At 49.8% G+C, this 18206-nt stretch overlaps 1 protein-coding gene across 1 annotated transcript in view; it reads left to right on the top strand.

The window, feature by feature from the left end:
* STARD9 (StAR related lipid transfer domain containing 9) overlaps window positions 1-18206 on the top strand; it is a 108592-nt gene that overhangs the window by 84381 nt on the left and 6005 nt on the right. Inside the window, 4 exon segments of the mRNA XM_031672886.2 lie at window positions 3-9759; window positions 9936-10133; window positions 10560-10743; window positions 11139-11276. Coding sequence (XP_031528746.2) covers window positions 3-9759; window positions 9936-10133; window positions 10560-10743; window positions 11139-11276 — 10277 coding nt within the window.

Here is an 18206-nt window from a genome sequence, read left to right as displayed (position 1 = left end):
TTAGACCAGGAGGGCTAAGGGACTAACACCAGCAGGGTGGCAAAACGAAGGGAATCTTGGGACACATGAGGCTGCTGAGGGAGCCAGCTGCAGTTCCTCACATCCCTGTGGACCTACACAGGCAGCTGGGCGTGGAAACGAGGCCAGGACTTTCTGGGCCAGTCCACACCACCTTCTCCATGTGGGGGCATCCAAAAGGCAGCAGAGGGTCCTGGCAGTTAGGGTCAGAGACCAGGCCCAGAAGTCCTCTTGTTTGCCTCACGGCAGCCCTTTGAAGAAGCAACACAGTGCAGGGGACCCAGACACCATGGCCTCACTCATAGATTCCAGCCCAGTAGTGGATCATGTAAGAGAAAAAGGTGGTGGTTTACCTGACACAGATAGTGGTTACTCAGTGGATTCTCTCTCCTGTGTCTGTGCCCAAGCCTTCTCGGAGCCGCTGATTCCAGAGGGGCCCCAGGGGAAGAAGTGGGATCTTCCAGAGCCAGAGAACTCTGAAAGTGACGACAGCCAAATATCTGAGGACTCCCTGGCCGAGAAGGGGTGCCGAAGCCTGCGGGACAGCCCAGGGGACAGTTACCTCACCAGTGGCCATGGCCACCCAAGGGCCAGAGCTGGAGCCTCTGTGAGGGTCTTCACCACATCCTCAGACAGTGGACTGTTCACCCAGACTCAGAAAAGCTTTTCCCTTGACAGCCTGATTGATGCTGAGGAAGAACTCAGGGACCATCGACAAGAAGAGCCTTTCTTTGGTTCAGCTGACGAGATGCCCACAGAGACTTTCTGGCGCTTGCAGCCCTCCAGTCTGCCCGGTAGGGACCAGGAGGCAGCATGCAGGCTTGGTGCCATCAAGCACAGGACAGGAGCCAGGCTGGATGCCATCCTGCCAGTGAGCAGTTCATTTTACCTGGATCCACAGCCCCGCTGTGAGCAGCCTGAGCTGGCGGTGGAGGCAAACTCCTCTGAACAAGCGCCTGCTGTCCAAGACATGCAGCTTTCAAGAGGGAGCCCTCTGGTGTCTGTGGATTCCTGGTTTTCCTGTGACTCCAAGATCAATCCCAGCAGCCCCTCAGATTCTTTATGTCCGAGTCCTAATGTCCAGGATTTTCAGCCTTGTGGTTGGAAGAGGCCTGGATACTGGCTAAACACGGGAGAACCAAAGTCATCGGGTACAGAAACAGCTCCATCGTATAGCTCCAAACTGCCTCAGGGTGGTGCTGAGCTGCCCTGCAGCGTCAGAGGTGTGCACGCAATCCCTGCTTCTGATATGACCAGGCTGTCACTCTGGGGCCCTTACAGGCTTCTCCAGTCAGGAGCTGATGGCACCTTTCAGGCCAGAGGTGTCCCTGACGCGGCCCAGCAGGGCGTCTCTGAAGCTTCCGACTCTAGCGTGTCGAGCTTGTTGGCTGCCTCTGCCAGCTCATTCACTTACATCGGCAGTGCTGGTGAGAGAGACTGGGCCGCCCTTCAGCAAAAGTACCTCCTTGAACTGTCTCATCCTGCTTTGGAGGCCACAGGAGAGCCCAGGTCAGCTTTTGCCTCCCTCGAAAGAGACTCTGGTTCCCTGACCCAGGCTTCTGACAAGGGAGGAGATGCTCTATTGCCAGTTGGTTCTGGGATACCTAGGAGTCTGGACTTCAGCAGCTTTCCTAGTCATCTATCCAAAATTAAGCGTTTGAGAGCAGAGAAAGAACAGGACAGTTTGAGTGTCGAGGTAGAAGGCACTTCAGATTTTTTTACAGCTAGTGAGAAGGTGAGTTGTAGTGGAACTTACTCGGCAGATGTAGAATCCTCAGCTTCTGGAATGACACACGCGCAGGCCTCCGCAGCAGAGAACAAGACGGTGCATCCCATGAGGGAAGCACCTGAAGTCAAAGAGAACAGCTTGGAAGAGTCCTCTCAGAGTAGCCAGAAACCTGAACTGATGACGTCCTCTGATGAATGTTTCTTTCTGAAGAGCCCTTGTCACAGTGTTGTCACCATGGCCACCAAAGACCGCCATCAGCCCCGAGGCAGGGCTCCCTTCAGGAGGAGCAGTGCAGACCAGGCGGGGCAATCAGGTCAGAGCAGCCAGTACCCCCCACAGGAAGAGAGCAGAGACTCCCAGGAGAGCTCCCAGGAAGCGGTGGGAAGGCACAGCAGTCTTCCCTTTGCCTTGCCGTCGGGTCCCGAGCTGTACCTCCACTCTGCTCCCTGGAACCCACTCCCGTCTTCCCTGCAGCCACCTCCCTTGGAAACATTCTATGTGACCAAGAGCCGGGATGCCCTGACGGAAACTGCCTTGGAGATCCCGGCTTGCAGAGAAGCGAGAATGCCTTCCCCGCCCCCCAGAGAAGCCTGGGGCTTTGGGCCCAACCACCGAGTCATCCAGAATGTCTCTGTGAAGAATAAACTGCCAGTGCCATCACACAACCAGAATTCCAAGATGGTCCCATCTCAGCAGGGGACAGCAGAGAGGCCAGTTGTTCAGAACACCGGGGAGGTTAGTCAAGAAAAGTGGAAACGCCCTGGAAATGTTAAAGAAGAAAACCTTAATTCAGTTTATTTTTTTGTCACTCAGAACAGACATTTTCTTCCCTCTACCAGTGTAAAAGTATGTGAATTTGAAAATCAAGTTGGAATTTTAAATAAACACAGTCTTCCAACACTCAGGCAGGGAGAAAAGGCCTCTGTACAGTCCTCCTGCGGGGTCTGCTCAGACAGTGCTGGGTCTGGGGAGCCTCTCCTTGTGTGTGAACCTGAGACAGGTGGGGAAGAAGAGCAGGGGCAGAGTGCAGCCCTCAGACAGACCCAGGCCTTTGACACGAAGGGACAGTTTCATTCTGGGATCAGGTCTGAGTTCATCTATAAAACCATCAGTTTAGGCCCTGACAAGGACGTGCTAGGGGAGGCTGCTCCTTCTTTGAAGCCCAGACCGGTACATCACAGAGTAAGCAGCCCAGAGACAGCGGCCCAGGAGGAGAGTCCGACCCACGAGGGAGAAGGGAGGAATGAAACTGGGCTTCTTGGAAAAGCTCTCCGTCCCAAAGATGGCTCAGAAGAGTTTAAGTTTCCACAGACAGAGTCTACATGTGGAAGAGTCCAGTCAGTTACATGCTCTCAAGAAAGAAGCCACAGTGAAAGCAAGGTCCCTGGAAAGGCACAAGAAATGTTCAACTCCAGAGAAGCACCTTCTGGAAAGAAGTGGAATAAAAGAGGTAATAATGCTGATGAAATGGCTAAGCTAATTAAGAGTGTAGTGCAGCTGGAAAATGGCATCTTGGAAATTGAATCCAAGCAGAGTAAGCAGCTCTGTGCTTCCCACACACTGGGAGTCAGTAAAGAGTTTGTGTTCCAGGACCCGCAGGACCGGGAGAGGGCTGACTGTGTGCTGAGGGCAGGCAGTTCTGGAAATCACGTATCCTTCAAGGATCAGCTCTCTTCTCCCAGACAGACAGATGATGTTATCTTTAGGGATGAGGAAGCTGGAGAAATGGAGGTTAACAGTAGCATTGGGAAGGATCCCCAGGTCCAGAAAATCACCCTGAGCCCGTTCAAGTTGAGGGAACGTGTACACAACATCAAGTTTGTGAGAGGGCACACCTACCCAGCTGTGTTAGACAGACCTGCCAGGGACACTGGTGAGTTTTTAGGGGCATGTATGGCTTGCACCAACACCTCTGTTAATCCAGGGAGAACGAAAGCATTGGCTGGAGCTCTGTCACTGCAGCCCAGGCCTGAGATGTCTGCTGAGGAGGGTGAGCTGCTGAATGCAGTGCCCCCCCGAGGGCAGCCCTGGGACTTGGGAAGTCTTGAGGAGCTGGAGACTGTAAAAGGGTTTCAGGAAAGCCAACTGGCCAAACGCATGCGTAGTTCTAAGCAAGAGGAGACAAAAGTTCAAGGCAGAGTTGAAGAAATGGCTGTGCAAAGAGGGGGCCTACAGGAAGAAGACAAAGTGGTCTCAGGGACTCAGAAAGTCCCTGGTTCATGCCAGCGTTGTGTGAGCATGTCTTTTAGCCAAGAGAGTGGCCCGTTGTGGGGCCAGCCAGACTCCTGTGTGGCTCCTCACCAAGACCTGGGTAATACGTTCCCCTTGAATTTTCCAGGGCTGCCAGAAAGCTACCTTCATACCCCTAATACTGTAGACATCTCTTCCGTTGACTGTGTGCTGGACCCCATGAAGTTGAAAATGCCCAGCAGCCCCTCAGTAACTGGAGCAGGGTGTCAGGACCAGCGTGGAGAGCCCAGAAGCCACGGCCTGCAGGGAGAAGTTAGAGGGGGCTCCCCTGTGGCACACACTGGTTGGTGTGGGTCTGTGATACCCACGGCCATGGCATCTCACGGTCAATCCAGTGCACCAGGGAGCATTCCCCAGGGGACCGAGGGCAGGAGGTCAGCAAGCACCAGTCCCCAACACCACACAGGGGACCTCAGAAGCACCTCCACGGACTTGAGTAGCAGGGTGAGTTTTCCTTCCGAAGCCAAGGCATCCATACAAAGAGGAACGGGAAGAGCCAGTTCCCAGAACAGGGCTTCTAGCCCATTTGAAAGGAAGGCTAGCTACCTCTTAGAAGAGCGGAACAGCCGAGACAGGGAGGTGAGGCCGAAGGCAGAGGAGGAGGCCAAGGACCTCAGTCCTGCCAGCGGTGCATTCTCAGCACCTGTGTCCCTGCCAAGGGTGCCTCAGCCGGAGCCCTCTGCCTATCCACCCACGTGCCAGGCTGTGTCGGAGGGGATGGGACAGGCAGAGACCCAAGGGAAGCAGCTTCAGGACTTGGCGGCTGGGGGCACAGTTCTTCGCTACGATGAGACTTCATTAGAGGCTGAAAGTTCTTCACGGGCCCCAAGCAGGCCTCAGTGTCCACAAGTGGGCCAGCCAGTGTCAGACAGGACCAGAAATGAGGGTGAAGCACAGGGAAATCATGTGGCATCTCTCTCTGCTGAACCAGGACACCTGTCAATTGATGAGAGGACATCTGTCCTTCAGGCCACACTCCCCTCTGCAGACAGCTTTCACCCTCAGCCTGACAATAACACAGGGCCACGGTGTCCCTCAAAGACTTCTTCCCACGCTGCCCCTGCTCTAGGTAAAAGCCATTGCACCGGAAAGCTGAGACATTTCCTGGGAGCAAGTGAACAGTTTCTCTGTCACTCCAGCTCTTCTGATGTCATAGAGAAAAGGAAAGAAGCAACCAGAAGAACACCTTCCTCTGCTGATCCTTTGGGCTCAGACCGGCTTCCTTCTCCTGCAGCTGTGGAGGAGGACAGGAAGGTCACAGCAGAGGAAGTAGTGGCAGCCTTACCTTCTCAGGCCCCTTTTGATGATCCTGGAGGGATTCCACGTGGGCGAGGCCAGTTTGCTGCATGGGAGGCTGCCGAGAATGTGCCCCCGGCCAGTCAGGAGAGAAGCCCTGCCCACCAAGAACCTGGAACTCTGGACAACACAGGTTCAGGTAACTTTCTAGAGGCTGCACAAGGAGGAAAAACAACCTGTTTTGAAAGTCAGCTTTTGATCTGTGATGTTGAGAATTCTGCCTGCCTCTCAGGGCCTAACCAAGACCAGGTCCAGTGCCTTGAAGCTTCTGCCAGCTTAGAAGAAGGGAGGGCAAGTCCCAGACAGGGTACTGTCCTCCCTGGAGCCCTGAGAAGGGTTGAACTGGAAGCTCCTTCGCAGCAGCACGTGAAGCGGGAGACGAGTGTTGGCTCTGGGCCAGCAGAAGCCTGCAGAGCTGGCAGTGAAGGTCCCAGGCCAGCTGCACCGCCAGATCGTAGACCCACGCAAGTTAGAGAGGAGGTCCCACGCAGATGCCCGCAGGAAATTTCAGGTTGTGTTGCCTCTTGGGGAAGCATTGAAGGTAGCAGGACCCTAAGGCCATCAGGGGGCCAAGAAGACAGCGAAACTCATTCTTGCCGGCAGCCGTGTGACCCTCAACCCGTTGCTCCCCACGCTCGTTCCTCTCCTTCCATGCCTGTTCCTCCCTTTCCTTGCAGAGGTGGTGACCTGGGCAAGGGGACTTCCAAGGCTGCCCCACACACTTGCCATCCACCCTGCATGGTAGCCTCCAGGGCCAGGGTAATGGATGAGAGAGGAGAGAGCCATTCCAGGGAGCCTGATATGCTCTTGGCACGTGGCCTTGAGCCCAAAGGCATCAATGTGGAATTGAGGCCAGCAGATGGCGACCCTCCAGAGCCCTCCATTGCTGCTGCTGTCCTACCTCTGGCTCAAGGTGGCCACTCCCTTTCTGCCCCTGATGGGAAGACAAGTTCCCTCAGCCACTTGGTTGCTGATAAAAGGTCTGTAGGGGATCCTGAGAAAACATTTGCTGAGAAGAAAGCCGGTATGGAGCTTGAGGCCTCTCCTTTCCTCACAAGCAGGTGCTCTGAGCCACCCAGGAGGTTTCAAGACAGCTCTGCTGGTGGCCAGAGAGCACAGGGCTCTCAGCCTAAGCCAGGACCACCTGCGACAGCTGGCAGACCACACACCCTGAATTTAAGTGAAGGGTCTGTTGAGCATGAGCTGCTGATGGGACCCCAAGATGGCACAAATGCCATCAGATGCCTTCCAGAAAAGTCACAACGTTCCTCTGAGTCCAGGGATCACAGTGGCTTGGATCCTCAAGCCAAATTTGTAGCAAAGTTAAAGTACATCTCCAGTCCCTGGGTTGACAGTCCTTGGGAGGAGGAAGAGCAACAGAGAGACCAGGCTTCAGGTGGGGGTGAAGACCCTATCCAGGGCAGCAGCCCCCTACACACTGATGAAGGTTGCTTGGGCAGCTGTCAGATAAGAGGTGCGGGTGGAGAGGAGATGGCTGTGCCCAGGCCCACTGTGTCCAAGACGTTCTCATCAGGCTTTGGAGACTCAGCCACTGTTCACCTGGAGCACCGTGGAGCACGTGGGCCTGCGGCCCAGGGCTCTGGGCCGCCCTCCCCTGGCGGAGAGCAGCTGGAGCCTCACCATCGGCGCTCGCTTCCCGTGATTGCAATCTCTGGGCCCAGACACTGTGGACCACAGTTCTCTGTGGTCAGCTCTTCCCGGTCCCTTCAGGAGCTGAACGTGAGCGTGGAGCCTCCTTCACCCACAGATGAGAAGATACAGGAGCCTCGGAGACTGTGGACCCCACATCCTGGGGGCTCTTCCTCAGGGAAGTCAGTAGTGAGACCATCTCTGAAAGCTGAGGGCTGCGATCAGGAGGCCTCACCTGACTTGGGCGATAGAGCTGCTGACCCCAGGCGCCTGCAATCCGCCCCGACTCCGGACCCTCCAACTTCAGCTCTCTCGTGCATGCCAACCCCTGATCTCATGGCCTCTCTGGAACAGGCCCAGCAGGGAAAGCCAGAGAGGCTGGGTGGCCAGGCCAGGCCAGAGGAGCCTCAGTCTGAGGCAGGCAGAGGAGCACTACCCTCCGGCTCCAGCGGCATCAATCCCTGCGTCCTGCCCTGGCGTCCGGAGGGGCCTGTGCGCATCGGCTGGAAGCAGTATGGGTTTGGCAGTGCAGTCGATGCCTCTCGTGGCCACACATCCCAGGGCCTGATACCACCCAGTGTGGCCCGGAGTTCCAGTGTCGACGAGGGCTTAGAAGACCAGAACTCCCCATTGCGCTCCCACAGCGGCACCTATGCGAATGCCCGGGGCCTGTTGAGCACATGCAGCAGCATCCATGAAGCCCGAGGTTCTCATGAGCCCTGGGAAGTATGGGGTTCCTCATTTGCCCTGGGGACCCCCCACATCCTGCTCAGCTCTGAAGGAGCAGCCCCCACTCATGGTCCTGACAGGAGAGCTCAGTTCCCGGGTACCCCTGATGAAGCGAGCGGTCTGAGGAGGAAGCCCCCCCGGGCTGAAGGAAGTGCTGCAGGCCCAGTGGATGAGATTATGCTGCTGTATCCGGCAGAGGCGGGCGACCCTGCGGGACAACCCAGGATGAGTACCTTGGAGCAGGGCACACAGACCCCGGGCTGCCGGCCCTGCTGGAGCTACACTGACATCTCCTCTGCTCAGTCGGACCTGGCCTCCTGGGCCAGCATGCACAACCTGTCTCTCCACCTCTCGCAGCTCCTGCACAGCACCTCAGAGCTGTTGGGGAGTCTCTCTCAGCCAAGCGTGGCTGAAAAGGAGCGGAATGCCAAGAGAGAGACCCCAGGTGAGGCGCCCCAGGCCCTTATGATGGATGGCTGCACTCAGACCACCACGGATGAGGCCGTCCAGACTGACCGGGCCTCACTACCTCTGCACCTCCAGGCCCCAGAGGCCAACCCTCAGAAGATCAGTGTGGTCCTTGACAGGCTGGGCTCAGATATGTCTGGCATGTCCCAGAAACAGAGACATGTCCCAGGGACACTTCAGAAGAGGAAGACAGAGGAAACAGGATGGAAAACAACAGGGCCCCTCGATCTTCAGGACGAAAGCACCCACTGCCGGCCCCGGAGCCTTCCAGTACCGTCACCCCACTTGAGTTTTCAGAAAGTCCCCTTTGGGCAGAACCTGCTTTCTGTGAGCCCCCAGCCTTCTCCTGATGCCTCCCTGCCTCCCGGCCCCTGGCTAGAGGAACCCTCCTGCCTGGCTGTCAGCAGCCCCGGTCTCAGCACATCTCTCTCCCCAGGGCCCTGCCCCGACACTGCAGAATTCTTTAGGAAACCGAGGGTCCAGAAAGCACAGAGGCTCACTAGTGCCTTGCTGGTGGACAGGGCCTCCTCCCCGATCCTCACACTTAGTGCCAGCCCCCAGGGGTCGGGGCTTCCCCCAGGTGCTTTATTTCTCTCGGCCCCCTCAGCCCTTTCCCTCGAAGGCCAAAGGATCCACATCTCCAGCCCAGGCCTTCCCCTTTGTGCCCCCAGGCCTCCAGTGGGTCATTATTCTCACACCACTGATGAATCAGGTAGCTCCCAGAGACTGGGGGCTCCCTGTGGAGAAGGCAGAAGTTCCTTAGAAGGAGGTGATCGCAGGTCCTTCCTTGAGGCGAGCTCCTCAGGCAGCCCACAGCAGAGCACAAAACTCCAAGTTCGTTTTGTTGAGCAGCCCCTGCAGCGGCGTCAGCCCAGGACCACCACCAGGGTCCAGAGCAGGCCGCTGCCTCCAGCACCGAGAAGCAGGAACCAGAGGGGGGCCGATGGCTTCATGCCTGAGGACATGGCCTCCCTGGCGTGTGACCCACTGAGCAGCAGAGGACCGAGTCAACGGCAGAGCAGGACAGAGAGTGGAGGTGAGAGCTCAGCATCTCCAAAGCCACCGCTGCCCACTCTGGACATTCCCTCTTCACAGGGAGGCCCCCAGTGCCGCAGTCCCTGCCCTTTCTTTGAGTTGACTGAGACCCCGGGGCTGCAGGGTTGCATACTGGGCCTGACTGAGGCCTGCCAGCCTGAGGGGCTGCTGCGTCCAAGTTCCCAGATGTGCACGGCCCCTGAGCCTCAGCTTCATAGCCTGGGGGACCTCCCGGTACATAACAAGTTTAGTGACTGGTGTGGGGTTCAGGATGGCTCTCCTGGGGGTCTAGGTGTGATGGATTTGCCAGGGGCCAGATGTGATTGCAGCTCTGGAGAGCAGGGACAGAGGCCCCCAGAACCTCCTGCCGACCAGAGCCAGGCTCCTGAGTGGTCCCAGAGGGAGCAGATCCCCCTGCAAGTTGGGGCCCAGAACCTCTCGCTCAGCGTGGAGCTCACAGAAGCAAAACTGCACCACGGCTTCGGGGAGGCAGACGCCCTGCTGCAGGTGCTCCAGAGCGGGACCGGGGAGGCGCTCGCCACTGAGGAGCCTGAGCCGCACCCCCAGGGGGAGCTGTACGCCTGGTGAGCCCCTAGCCTGGAGTGGGCGGCAAGGGAGGAGGGTGTGGAGAAGAAAAAGAACCCAGAAGGCTAACAGCTGGCTGTTCCCTCAGCCCTGGATCTGCCATTGGTCAGAGATAGATCTTAAGGAGAAGGGCATTCAGGGCCAGCTTCAGCGACTCAGTCACGTTTATTCTCAGGCCAAAACAAACCCTGGAGAACCTCCGGAGAGAACGAGCTGAGCGACTTCAGAACTTCCGCCGGGCGCGAAGCCTCAGCCCTCAGAAACAGCTGAGCTTCCCGTCTAGCCGGGATCTCCCCACCCGGGACCTGGGCTTACCCAGCAGGCGCCGAGAATACCTGCAGCAGCTGAGGAGGGATGTTGTGGAGACCACCAGGTATGGGGACCCCGGACCCCGCGGGGAGCAGGCTCTGCGTGGGGCGAGAGCGTCGTGGGGAGCAGGACCTGGATTTTAGCGTCCTGCAGAACAGAGGCTGCAGCTTCCTTCACCAGGAGCGATTCCAGGGCTGGGTCCTAACATGCCTGTGGACAGTCGGAGGCGGTTGTGGAGACTGAGGCAAAGGGAAAGGAGGATGTTGGGAGGGAGCAGTGGGGAGATGGCTGGGCAGAGGGCGTGTGATGTGCTATGTTATACTTAGGCCTGAGCCTCGGGATGGATGTAAAACCAAACATGACCCTCTGGGCAGAGAGAGGGTGGGTCCTTCAAGAGAGTGGTGTTGAGCCGACCCGGGGTGAGCAGGCCAGGGCCATCACCCACCCACCTCGTTAGAAGGCATCTCTCCACCCCTATGGTTTTCCCCAGGAGCCCAGGGTCAGCGTCAAGGTCTGCTCACCCGCCCTCTGACATAGAGCTGATGCTACAAGAATACCAGCGGGCCCGCGAGGAGGCCAAGGTGGAGATTGCCCGGGCCCGGGACCGACTGCGGGAGCGGACTGAACAGGAAAAGCTGCGAATCCGCCAGCAGATCATCTCCCAGCTGCTGAGGGTGGGAAGGGGGCAAGCCTCTGATTTCAGGGTAGGCCTGGAGCTGGGCCAGACCTCTGACTGGGTCTGCCATCACTGGGGCTGCCTCTGAGTCTTAGAACGTAGCATTTGGAGGGGGCATCAGAACCCTAGTGCCAGCTCAGAGCTGTGCTCTTTCCACATCATCCATCATCCTCATCAGACCAGCTCCTGTTCCTGGGCCAGGGTCTGGGAGGAGGCAGCTTTGCTATATAGTTGGGGTGGGAGGTAGGGGAGGCCTGAGGGAGTAAGGCTGAGGCAAGAGGCACTGGGAGGGGATGAGAGCTGGGGAGATGAGAAGGGGTGTTTTCCAGGGTGATGAGTCGTGGGTGGTGAGGGTGCACCTGAGGCTGGCTGACAGTGATCTGTCCTTCCCAGGAAGAGGAAAAGCTTAATACCCTGGCTACCTCCAGCTCCCGGTGCACCAGCTCCGATGGAAGCCTCTCCTCTGGTGTCACCTCTGGCTACAACAGCAGCCCAGCCTTGCCAGGCCATCTCCAGTCCCCAGACAGTGTGGTGAGTAGGCACATGTGAGACACGAACCAGGTGCCAGGACCACTGTGGCAAGAGTTTGGGAGGAGGTTCTACCTCCCGGAGGCCACTGCTGACATGAGTCAGTCTCTTGCACGATGGCCTTTGGTCTTCCCTGTGGTTTTTGTCTCCCTCTCCCTGTTTATTCATTCATTCAACAAGTGTTTATTTCACAGGCACTATCTTAGGCACTGAGCAAAACTGTTCATGTCCTTAAACACATTATTAGAGGGATAAATATTAAACGGCTTATTTTATGATTATTTCATTATTGTTACAGTGAGTTCTGTGAAGAAGGGGTGCTAAGCTAGCATGAAATGGGGGACCTGGCCCAGTCTGTAGGGTCAGCACAGGCGCTCTGAAGAGAGTGTTTAACCTGAGATTGGAAGGTTGAGAGGTAGTTAACTCAGTAAAAGTTGGTGTTGGGATATACATAGCGGGCAGAAGAGCCTTCCAGGCAGAGGGCCCAGCAAGTGAGGCTTTGAGGGAGAAGGTGTTTGAGGAACTGAAAGAAGGTTTGTGTGGCTGGAATGTAAAGAGTGAGACAGGAGAATCACACGAGAAAGGACTAGAAAAGGCAAGGTCACGTCTATTCTACTGAGAATTCTGGCTGCTCTCTAATTCTTCTGATCATATTACTTCCCCAAAGCTGCTGACAAGCTTTTTAGCGGCAGGAGGAGAATGACGAGATGGCCAGAGAAGGGGCAGGAGCAGCGGAGAGGGACAGACCTGCGCTCGACTTTGGCAAAGCCGAGTGAGGGTAGGGCCCTGCCCCCGTGGATGAGCAGACGTGGATGTGTCCGCATCCACGGGATGCGGTGGTGGATCGGATGTTGGAGGCGGGGAGAAGGAGGCGTCGGGAACCACATGCACTTTGGGCTCTAGAGGCTGATGATGTCCAAGGGGCAAGGAGCCCTGAAGGCGGCAAGTTTTTGAGAGGAAGATCACAAGTCTAGTCTTGTATTTACTGGGTTGAAAGTGCTTGTGAGAAATGCAGGAGAGCAGTTGGAATTCAGGCAGTTGGGATCCAGATCTGGAGCTCAGAGGTAAGATCTGGCTGGGGATATAAAATTTGAAATTATTTTTGTAAGCAAAACTTCAGTTAAAAAAATAATAGTACTGAACCAGTAGGAAAAGACATACAATGTCAAATGCATCTTTCAGTCTCCTTTTTGTCTCCTCAGAAGCAATCATCCATCCTAGTTTGGCGTGTATTTCTAGAGATAGCCTGTGTGTCTGTAAGAATATGTATATCTTGTAAGAATGTGTGTATCTTTTTGTAAAGCTCCTAAGTGGAAGCATACTGTACCTATTTTGTCCCTTTGCTTTTTTCCTTAAAAATATTTTTGGGATATCATTTCATGTCAGTAAGTCTAGTGCTGACTTGTTCTTTTTAACAATTGAATAATGTTTCCTTTTTCTCTTTTATTGCATATTTTTAAACGTACTGTTTTGTATAGATTATATATTCATGTAGTAGAAAAGGCAAGAAATACATTCATCTATAAAGGTATCCAGGGAAATAGCCATTCCTGTCCCCCATCTGCCTAATCCTTCCCTCTCACCCACCCAAGAAGACATGAAGTTATTTATGAAAGCATTATTTGAAGTGGTAGAGTTGGAAGCCATTTAGAGAATCCATCAGTGAGAGAATGGATGTGTAAACTGTGGTGGATGCACACATGGAATACAGTGTAAGAGTCAGCATCCACAGATTGGAGGAATAATTAAGGAGAGTACTGAGTGAAAACATGTTACTGTTTGTGTAAATGAAAACGATAGGCACACAAAATAATCCTTTTGCAAGAACACATACACACAAGAAGACATACCCTTTTTTACTGAGAATGATTTAAGGTGAGTCGGAGAGGGAAATTAGGGATTTGAGGTTAAAATTTTTTTTTAAATTACCTACCTAATCTTTGGAAATGGGGTGTAATTATCCTGTGAAACTGAGAAGGCCTGATGTTTGGGAGGGTTCGTTCTTTGGAAAATTTCTCCTGGGGAAAGTGGTCTGTTGAGGTCAGGGGTTGGCAAACCCCTCTGGCCACATCTGGCCCACCGCCTGCTTTTGTGAATGATGCTTTACTGGAATGTAGCCGCACGCATCCGTGTGTGTGTGTTGTCTGTGGCTGCTTTCATGCCATAGCCGCAGAGGTGAGTAGTTCCATCTATTCAAATGGTCCACAAAGCCTTAAATGCTTACCATATATACGCTTTACAGAAAAAAAGCTTGCCAACCCTGGTTTAGATTTTCCCTCTCTTCCGGACTCAGTTTTTATTCTAACTTGTTAACTTGTGCTTTTTAAAATAATTACTTCCTTTTTCAGTGATAATTTCTTAGTCTTCCCTTGTCTTATGGTCAGTAATTTTGTAGAATTATGTTTGCTGTTTTCTTATGATTAGATTGTGCTTGTGCATTTTTGGCAAGAATACCAGGGAAACAATGTATCTTCCTCAATTGGGGTTGCCAGATTAGCAAAGCAAAATGCAGGATACCAGCTAAATTAGAATTTCGGAGAAAAAACAAATAGTGTCATAGTGTAAGTATGTCCCGTGCAATGCCTTATCCTCGATGCATCATATCAGAGAATATGTGATACTGTCATGTCTTATTAGTGATGTTAACCTTGAAGTTACAGTGGTGGCTGGGACAGCTCCACTGAAAGCTAATATTTTTCCCTTTATAATTAGTAAACATCTTGGGAGAGATACTTTGAGACTATGCAAATATCCTATTTTTCCTGGAAATTTTGCCTACTTATTTTTGCATCCATTGGTATATCTTGCCTGAAAAAATTATTACTGTGGGTTTTTTAATGGCAATTTTGTATTTCCATCATTCCTTCTACACTTATTAATTGGGATTTTTCTAGAAGGACGTGTTATCCCATCTCTCCCTGGTTAGATTTCTTCAGTTATTTATTTTGTTCAGTTTGGACTCATAAATACATTATCCTAGGATTATAATCCAATACTATCATTATTAATTTCATTGCTCAGATTGCTCCAGATCTCGTTTGGAATTCTTTCAGATTGGGTCCTGTGCCATTTTAACGTGCCCATCCTTTTTTGAGTACTTCCTTACTTTAATTCATTTATTACATTATTGTTGTTATGATTTATCAGCTTTTAGTGTATTCACAGAGTTGTATATCTATCAACACAATCAGTTTTGAATATTTTATTTTTTTGTTTTGTTTTGAGGGGTAGGTAATTAGGCTTGTTTATTTTATTATTTTATTTTATTTTATATTTTATTTTTTTATTTTATTTTTTTATTTTTTTTATTTTTTATTCTATTTTATTTTTTAATTTAATTTATTTTATTTTATTTTTTATTTTATTTTTATTTTATTTATTTTATACTTTATTTTTTATTTTTTATTTTATTTTTATTTTATTTGTTTTATTTATTATTTTTTATTTTATTATATTTTATTTTAATTAATGGAGGTACTGGGGATTGAATGCAGGACCTTTTGCATACTAAGCATGTGCTCTACCACTGAGCTATACCCTTCCCCCTGGAATATTTTTATTACTCCAAAAAGGAACCCCATGCCCCTTAGTTGTTACTCCCCAAACCCACCATCCCCAACCCTGTGTAAACCACTAATCTACTTACCTTCTTCCTCTGTGGATTTGCCTATTCTGGACATTTCATATAAATGGACTCATATAATATATGGTCCTTTGTGACTGGCTTCTTTCAGTCATAATATTTCTGGGGTTGTATTAATGTCCTAGGGTTGCTATAACAAATTACCATAAACAGTAGTGCAAAACAACTGAAATTTATTCTCTCATAGTTTTGGGGCCTAGAAGTCTGAAATTGTGGTGTTGACAGGGCCATGTTCCCTTTGAAAACTGAGGGAAGAATCTGTTCATGCCTCTCTGCAATTTCTAGTGATTGCAAGTGATCCTTGGCATTCCTTGGCTTGTAACTGTATCATTCCAGCCTCTGCCTCTGGCATCACTTGGCTTCTCCCCAGGTGTCTCTGTGTCCCTGTGTCTTCATGGGACTTCTTATAAGGACACCAGTCATTGGATGTAGGGCCCACTCTAATCCAGTAGGACCTCACCTTAACTTGATTACATCTGGGAAAACCGTATTTCTAAATAAAGTTAGAGATAGGAGGGGGTGGGGCCTCAGCATATCTTTTTTGGAGGACAGTAATTCACCCCACAGCAGGGGTTCATCCACATTGTAGCATGTATCAGAATTTCATTCCTTTTTATGGCCAATAATATCACATTGTGTGACTGTCACATTTATTTGCCTGTTCATCAGGTGATGGACATTTAGGTTTCCACTTTTTGCCTATAATGCTGCTGTGAACATTAATGTACAAGTTTTTGTGTGCACACACTTTCACTTCTCTTGGGTATTTACCTTGGAGTTGGATTGAGATCATAGAGTAACTCTATTTCACCGTTGAAGAACTGCCCAACTCTTGCTTTTTATAAATTTTATTTATTTTATTATTACTTGGAGGGAAGGGAGGTAATTAGGTTGGTTTGTTTGTTTAATGGCAGTATCGGGGATTGAACCCAGGACCTCGTGCATGCTAAGCATGCGCTCTTCCCCTTCAGCTATACCTTCCCTCCTGCCCAACTCTTTTTCAAGGTGGCCACACTATTCTACAGTCCCATCAGCATTGTATGAACAGTATATTTCTCCACATCCTGGCCAGCACTTGTTATTATTCATCTTTTTAATTATATTCATCCCAGTGGATGTCAAGTGGTACCTCACTGTCATTTTGATTCTGATGGTTAGTGGTGTTGAGCATCTTTTCATGTGCTTATTAGCCATTTATAACTTTTTCTTAGAGAAATGTCTTTTCAGATCTTTTGTCAATTTTCTAATTGGGTTATTTGTCTTTTTATTATTAAGTTAAAGAGTTCTTTATTCTAGTACAAATTCCGTCTCTGTCTTTGAACTTTCTTCATGGTGTCATTTGAAGCACAAAAGTTATGAATGTTGATTGTGTCTATTTTTTCTTTTGTTGCTTGTGCTTTTGGTTTCATATCTAAGAAACTATTGCCTAATCCAAGGTCACAAAGATTATGCCCCTATATTTTCTTTTAGTAGCTATATAATTTTAGTTCCTACATTTGAGTCTTTGATCCATTTTTTTAAAATTTTTATATTCTCTGTTTTTTTAAATTTTTGATGTACAGCATGACATCCCAGTCATGCATATACATACATATATTTGTTTTCATATTATTTCACTAAAGGTTATTACAAGAAATTGAATATAGGTCCCTGTGCTATACAGAAGAAATTTGTTTTTTTGATCTGTTTTCGTATATAGTGGTTAACATTTGCAAATCTCAAACTCCCAAACTTATCCCTTCCCATCCCCTTTCCCCCAGTAACCATAAGATTGTTTACTATGCAAGTCTGTTTCTGTTTTATAGATGAGTTCATTAGTGTCCTCTTTTTTCTTTTTTAGTGTCCTTTTTTTCTTTTTGATCCATTTTAAATCAATTTTTGTATCTATATTGAGAATTAGGGATCACATTTCATTGTTTGGCTTGTGGATATCCAGTGGTCCCAGTACCGTTTGTTCAAACAGCTGTTCTTTTCTCCCACTGAATTGTCTTGGCGCCCTTGTGAAAGATTAACTGACCATCAATGTGTGGACTGATTTCTGGACTCAGTTCTATTCCATTGAATTATGTGTCTATCCTTATGCCAATACCACACTGTCTTGATAACTGTTTAGGCTTATAGTAGATTGTGAATATGTCCTCCAGCTTTGTTTTTTTCAAGATTGTTTTGGCTATTCTGGGTCCTTTGACTTTGCATTTGAATTTTAGGGATAAATTTGTCAACTTCTGAAAATAAGTCATCTGGGATTTTGAGAGTGCATTGAACCTGTAGATCAGTTTGGGGCAGGTTACCATCTTAACAATATTAAGATTTTTGATCCACGAACATGGGATACCTTTCCATGTATTCAGGTCTTTATTTTCAACAATGTTTCATAGTTGTCAGAGTATAAATTTTGCATTTGTTCTGTTGAATTTATTCCTGAGTATTCTTTTTGATGCTATTGTAAGTGGGCTTATTTTCTTAATTTCATTTTTGGTTTGTTCATTGCTACTATGCAGAAATACAATTGATTTTGTGTATTGATCTTGTCTCCTGAACTCTTGCTGAACTCGCTTATTAGTTAATAGTTTTTTAGACTCCTTAGGGTATTCTATACACAGGGTCATATTATCTATCTTTTTGTTGCTGTTGTTGATGTTTTCTTGCCTAATTGCCCTGTCTAGAATCTCGAGCACCATGGTAAATAGAAGTGGTAAGAGCAGACAGCCTTGTCTTGTTACTGACTTCAGGAGAAAACCATCCAGATTTTTTACAATGAAGTATGTTAACTGTGGGTTTTCCATAGATAATCGTTATCAGTGTGATTTTTTTTGGGCGGGGGAGGTGATTAGGTTTACTTATTTATTTATTTTAATGGGGGAACTGGGGCTTGAACCCAGGACCTGGATGCACGTTAAGCGTGTGCTCTACCACTTGAGCTACACCCTCCCCCCAGATAATCGTTATCAAATTGAGGAAATTTCCTTCTAGTCCTAGCTTATTGAGTGTTTTTATCATGAAAATACTGGATTTATTTAAATATTTTTTTCTGTATCTACTGAGATGATCATGAGGGTGTTCTGCTTCACTCTATTAATACAGTGTATTATATTGATTTTTCTGTGTTGAACTAACCTGGTATTCTTGGGAAAAATCCCACTTGGTCATGGTGTATATCCTCTTTATGTTGCTGGATTCAGTTTACTAGTAGTTTGCTGAGGATTTTTGTGTCTGTATGCATAAGGGATATTGGTCTGTACTTTCCTTGTGATGTCTTTGTCTGTTTTTTTTTTTTTTTTTTTGTATCA

The sequence above is a fragment of the Vicugna pacos genome, chromosome 6 (assembly GCF_048564905.1).
Source record: "Vicugna pacos chromosome 6, VicPac4, whole genome shotgun sequence".
In the NCBI taxonomy this organism is placed as follows: Eukaryota; Metazoa; Chordata; class Mammalia; order Artiodactyla; family Camelidae; genus Vicugna; species Vicugna pacos.
The sequence above is the reverse complement of the archived record's forward strand: the minus strand, read 5'-3'. Positions and strand labels throughout refer to the sequence as shown.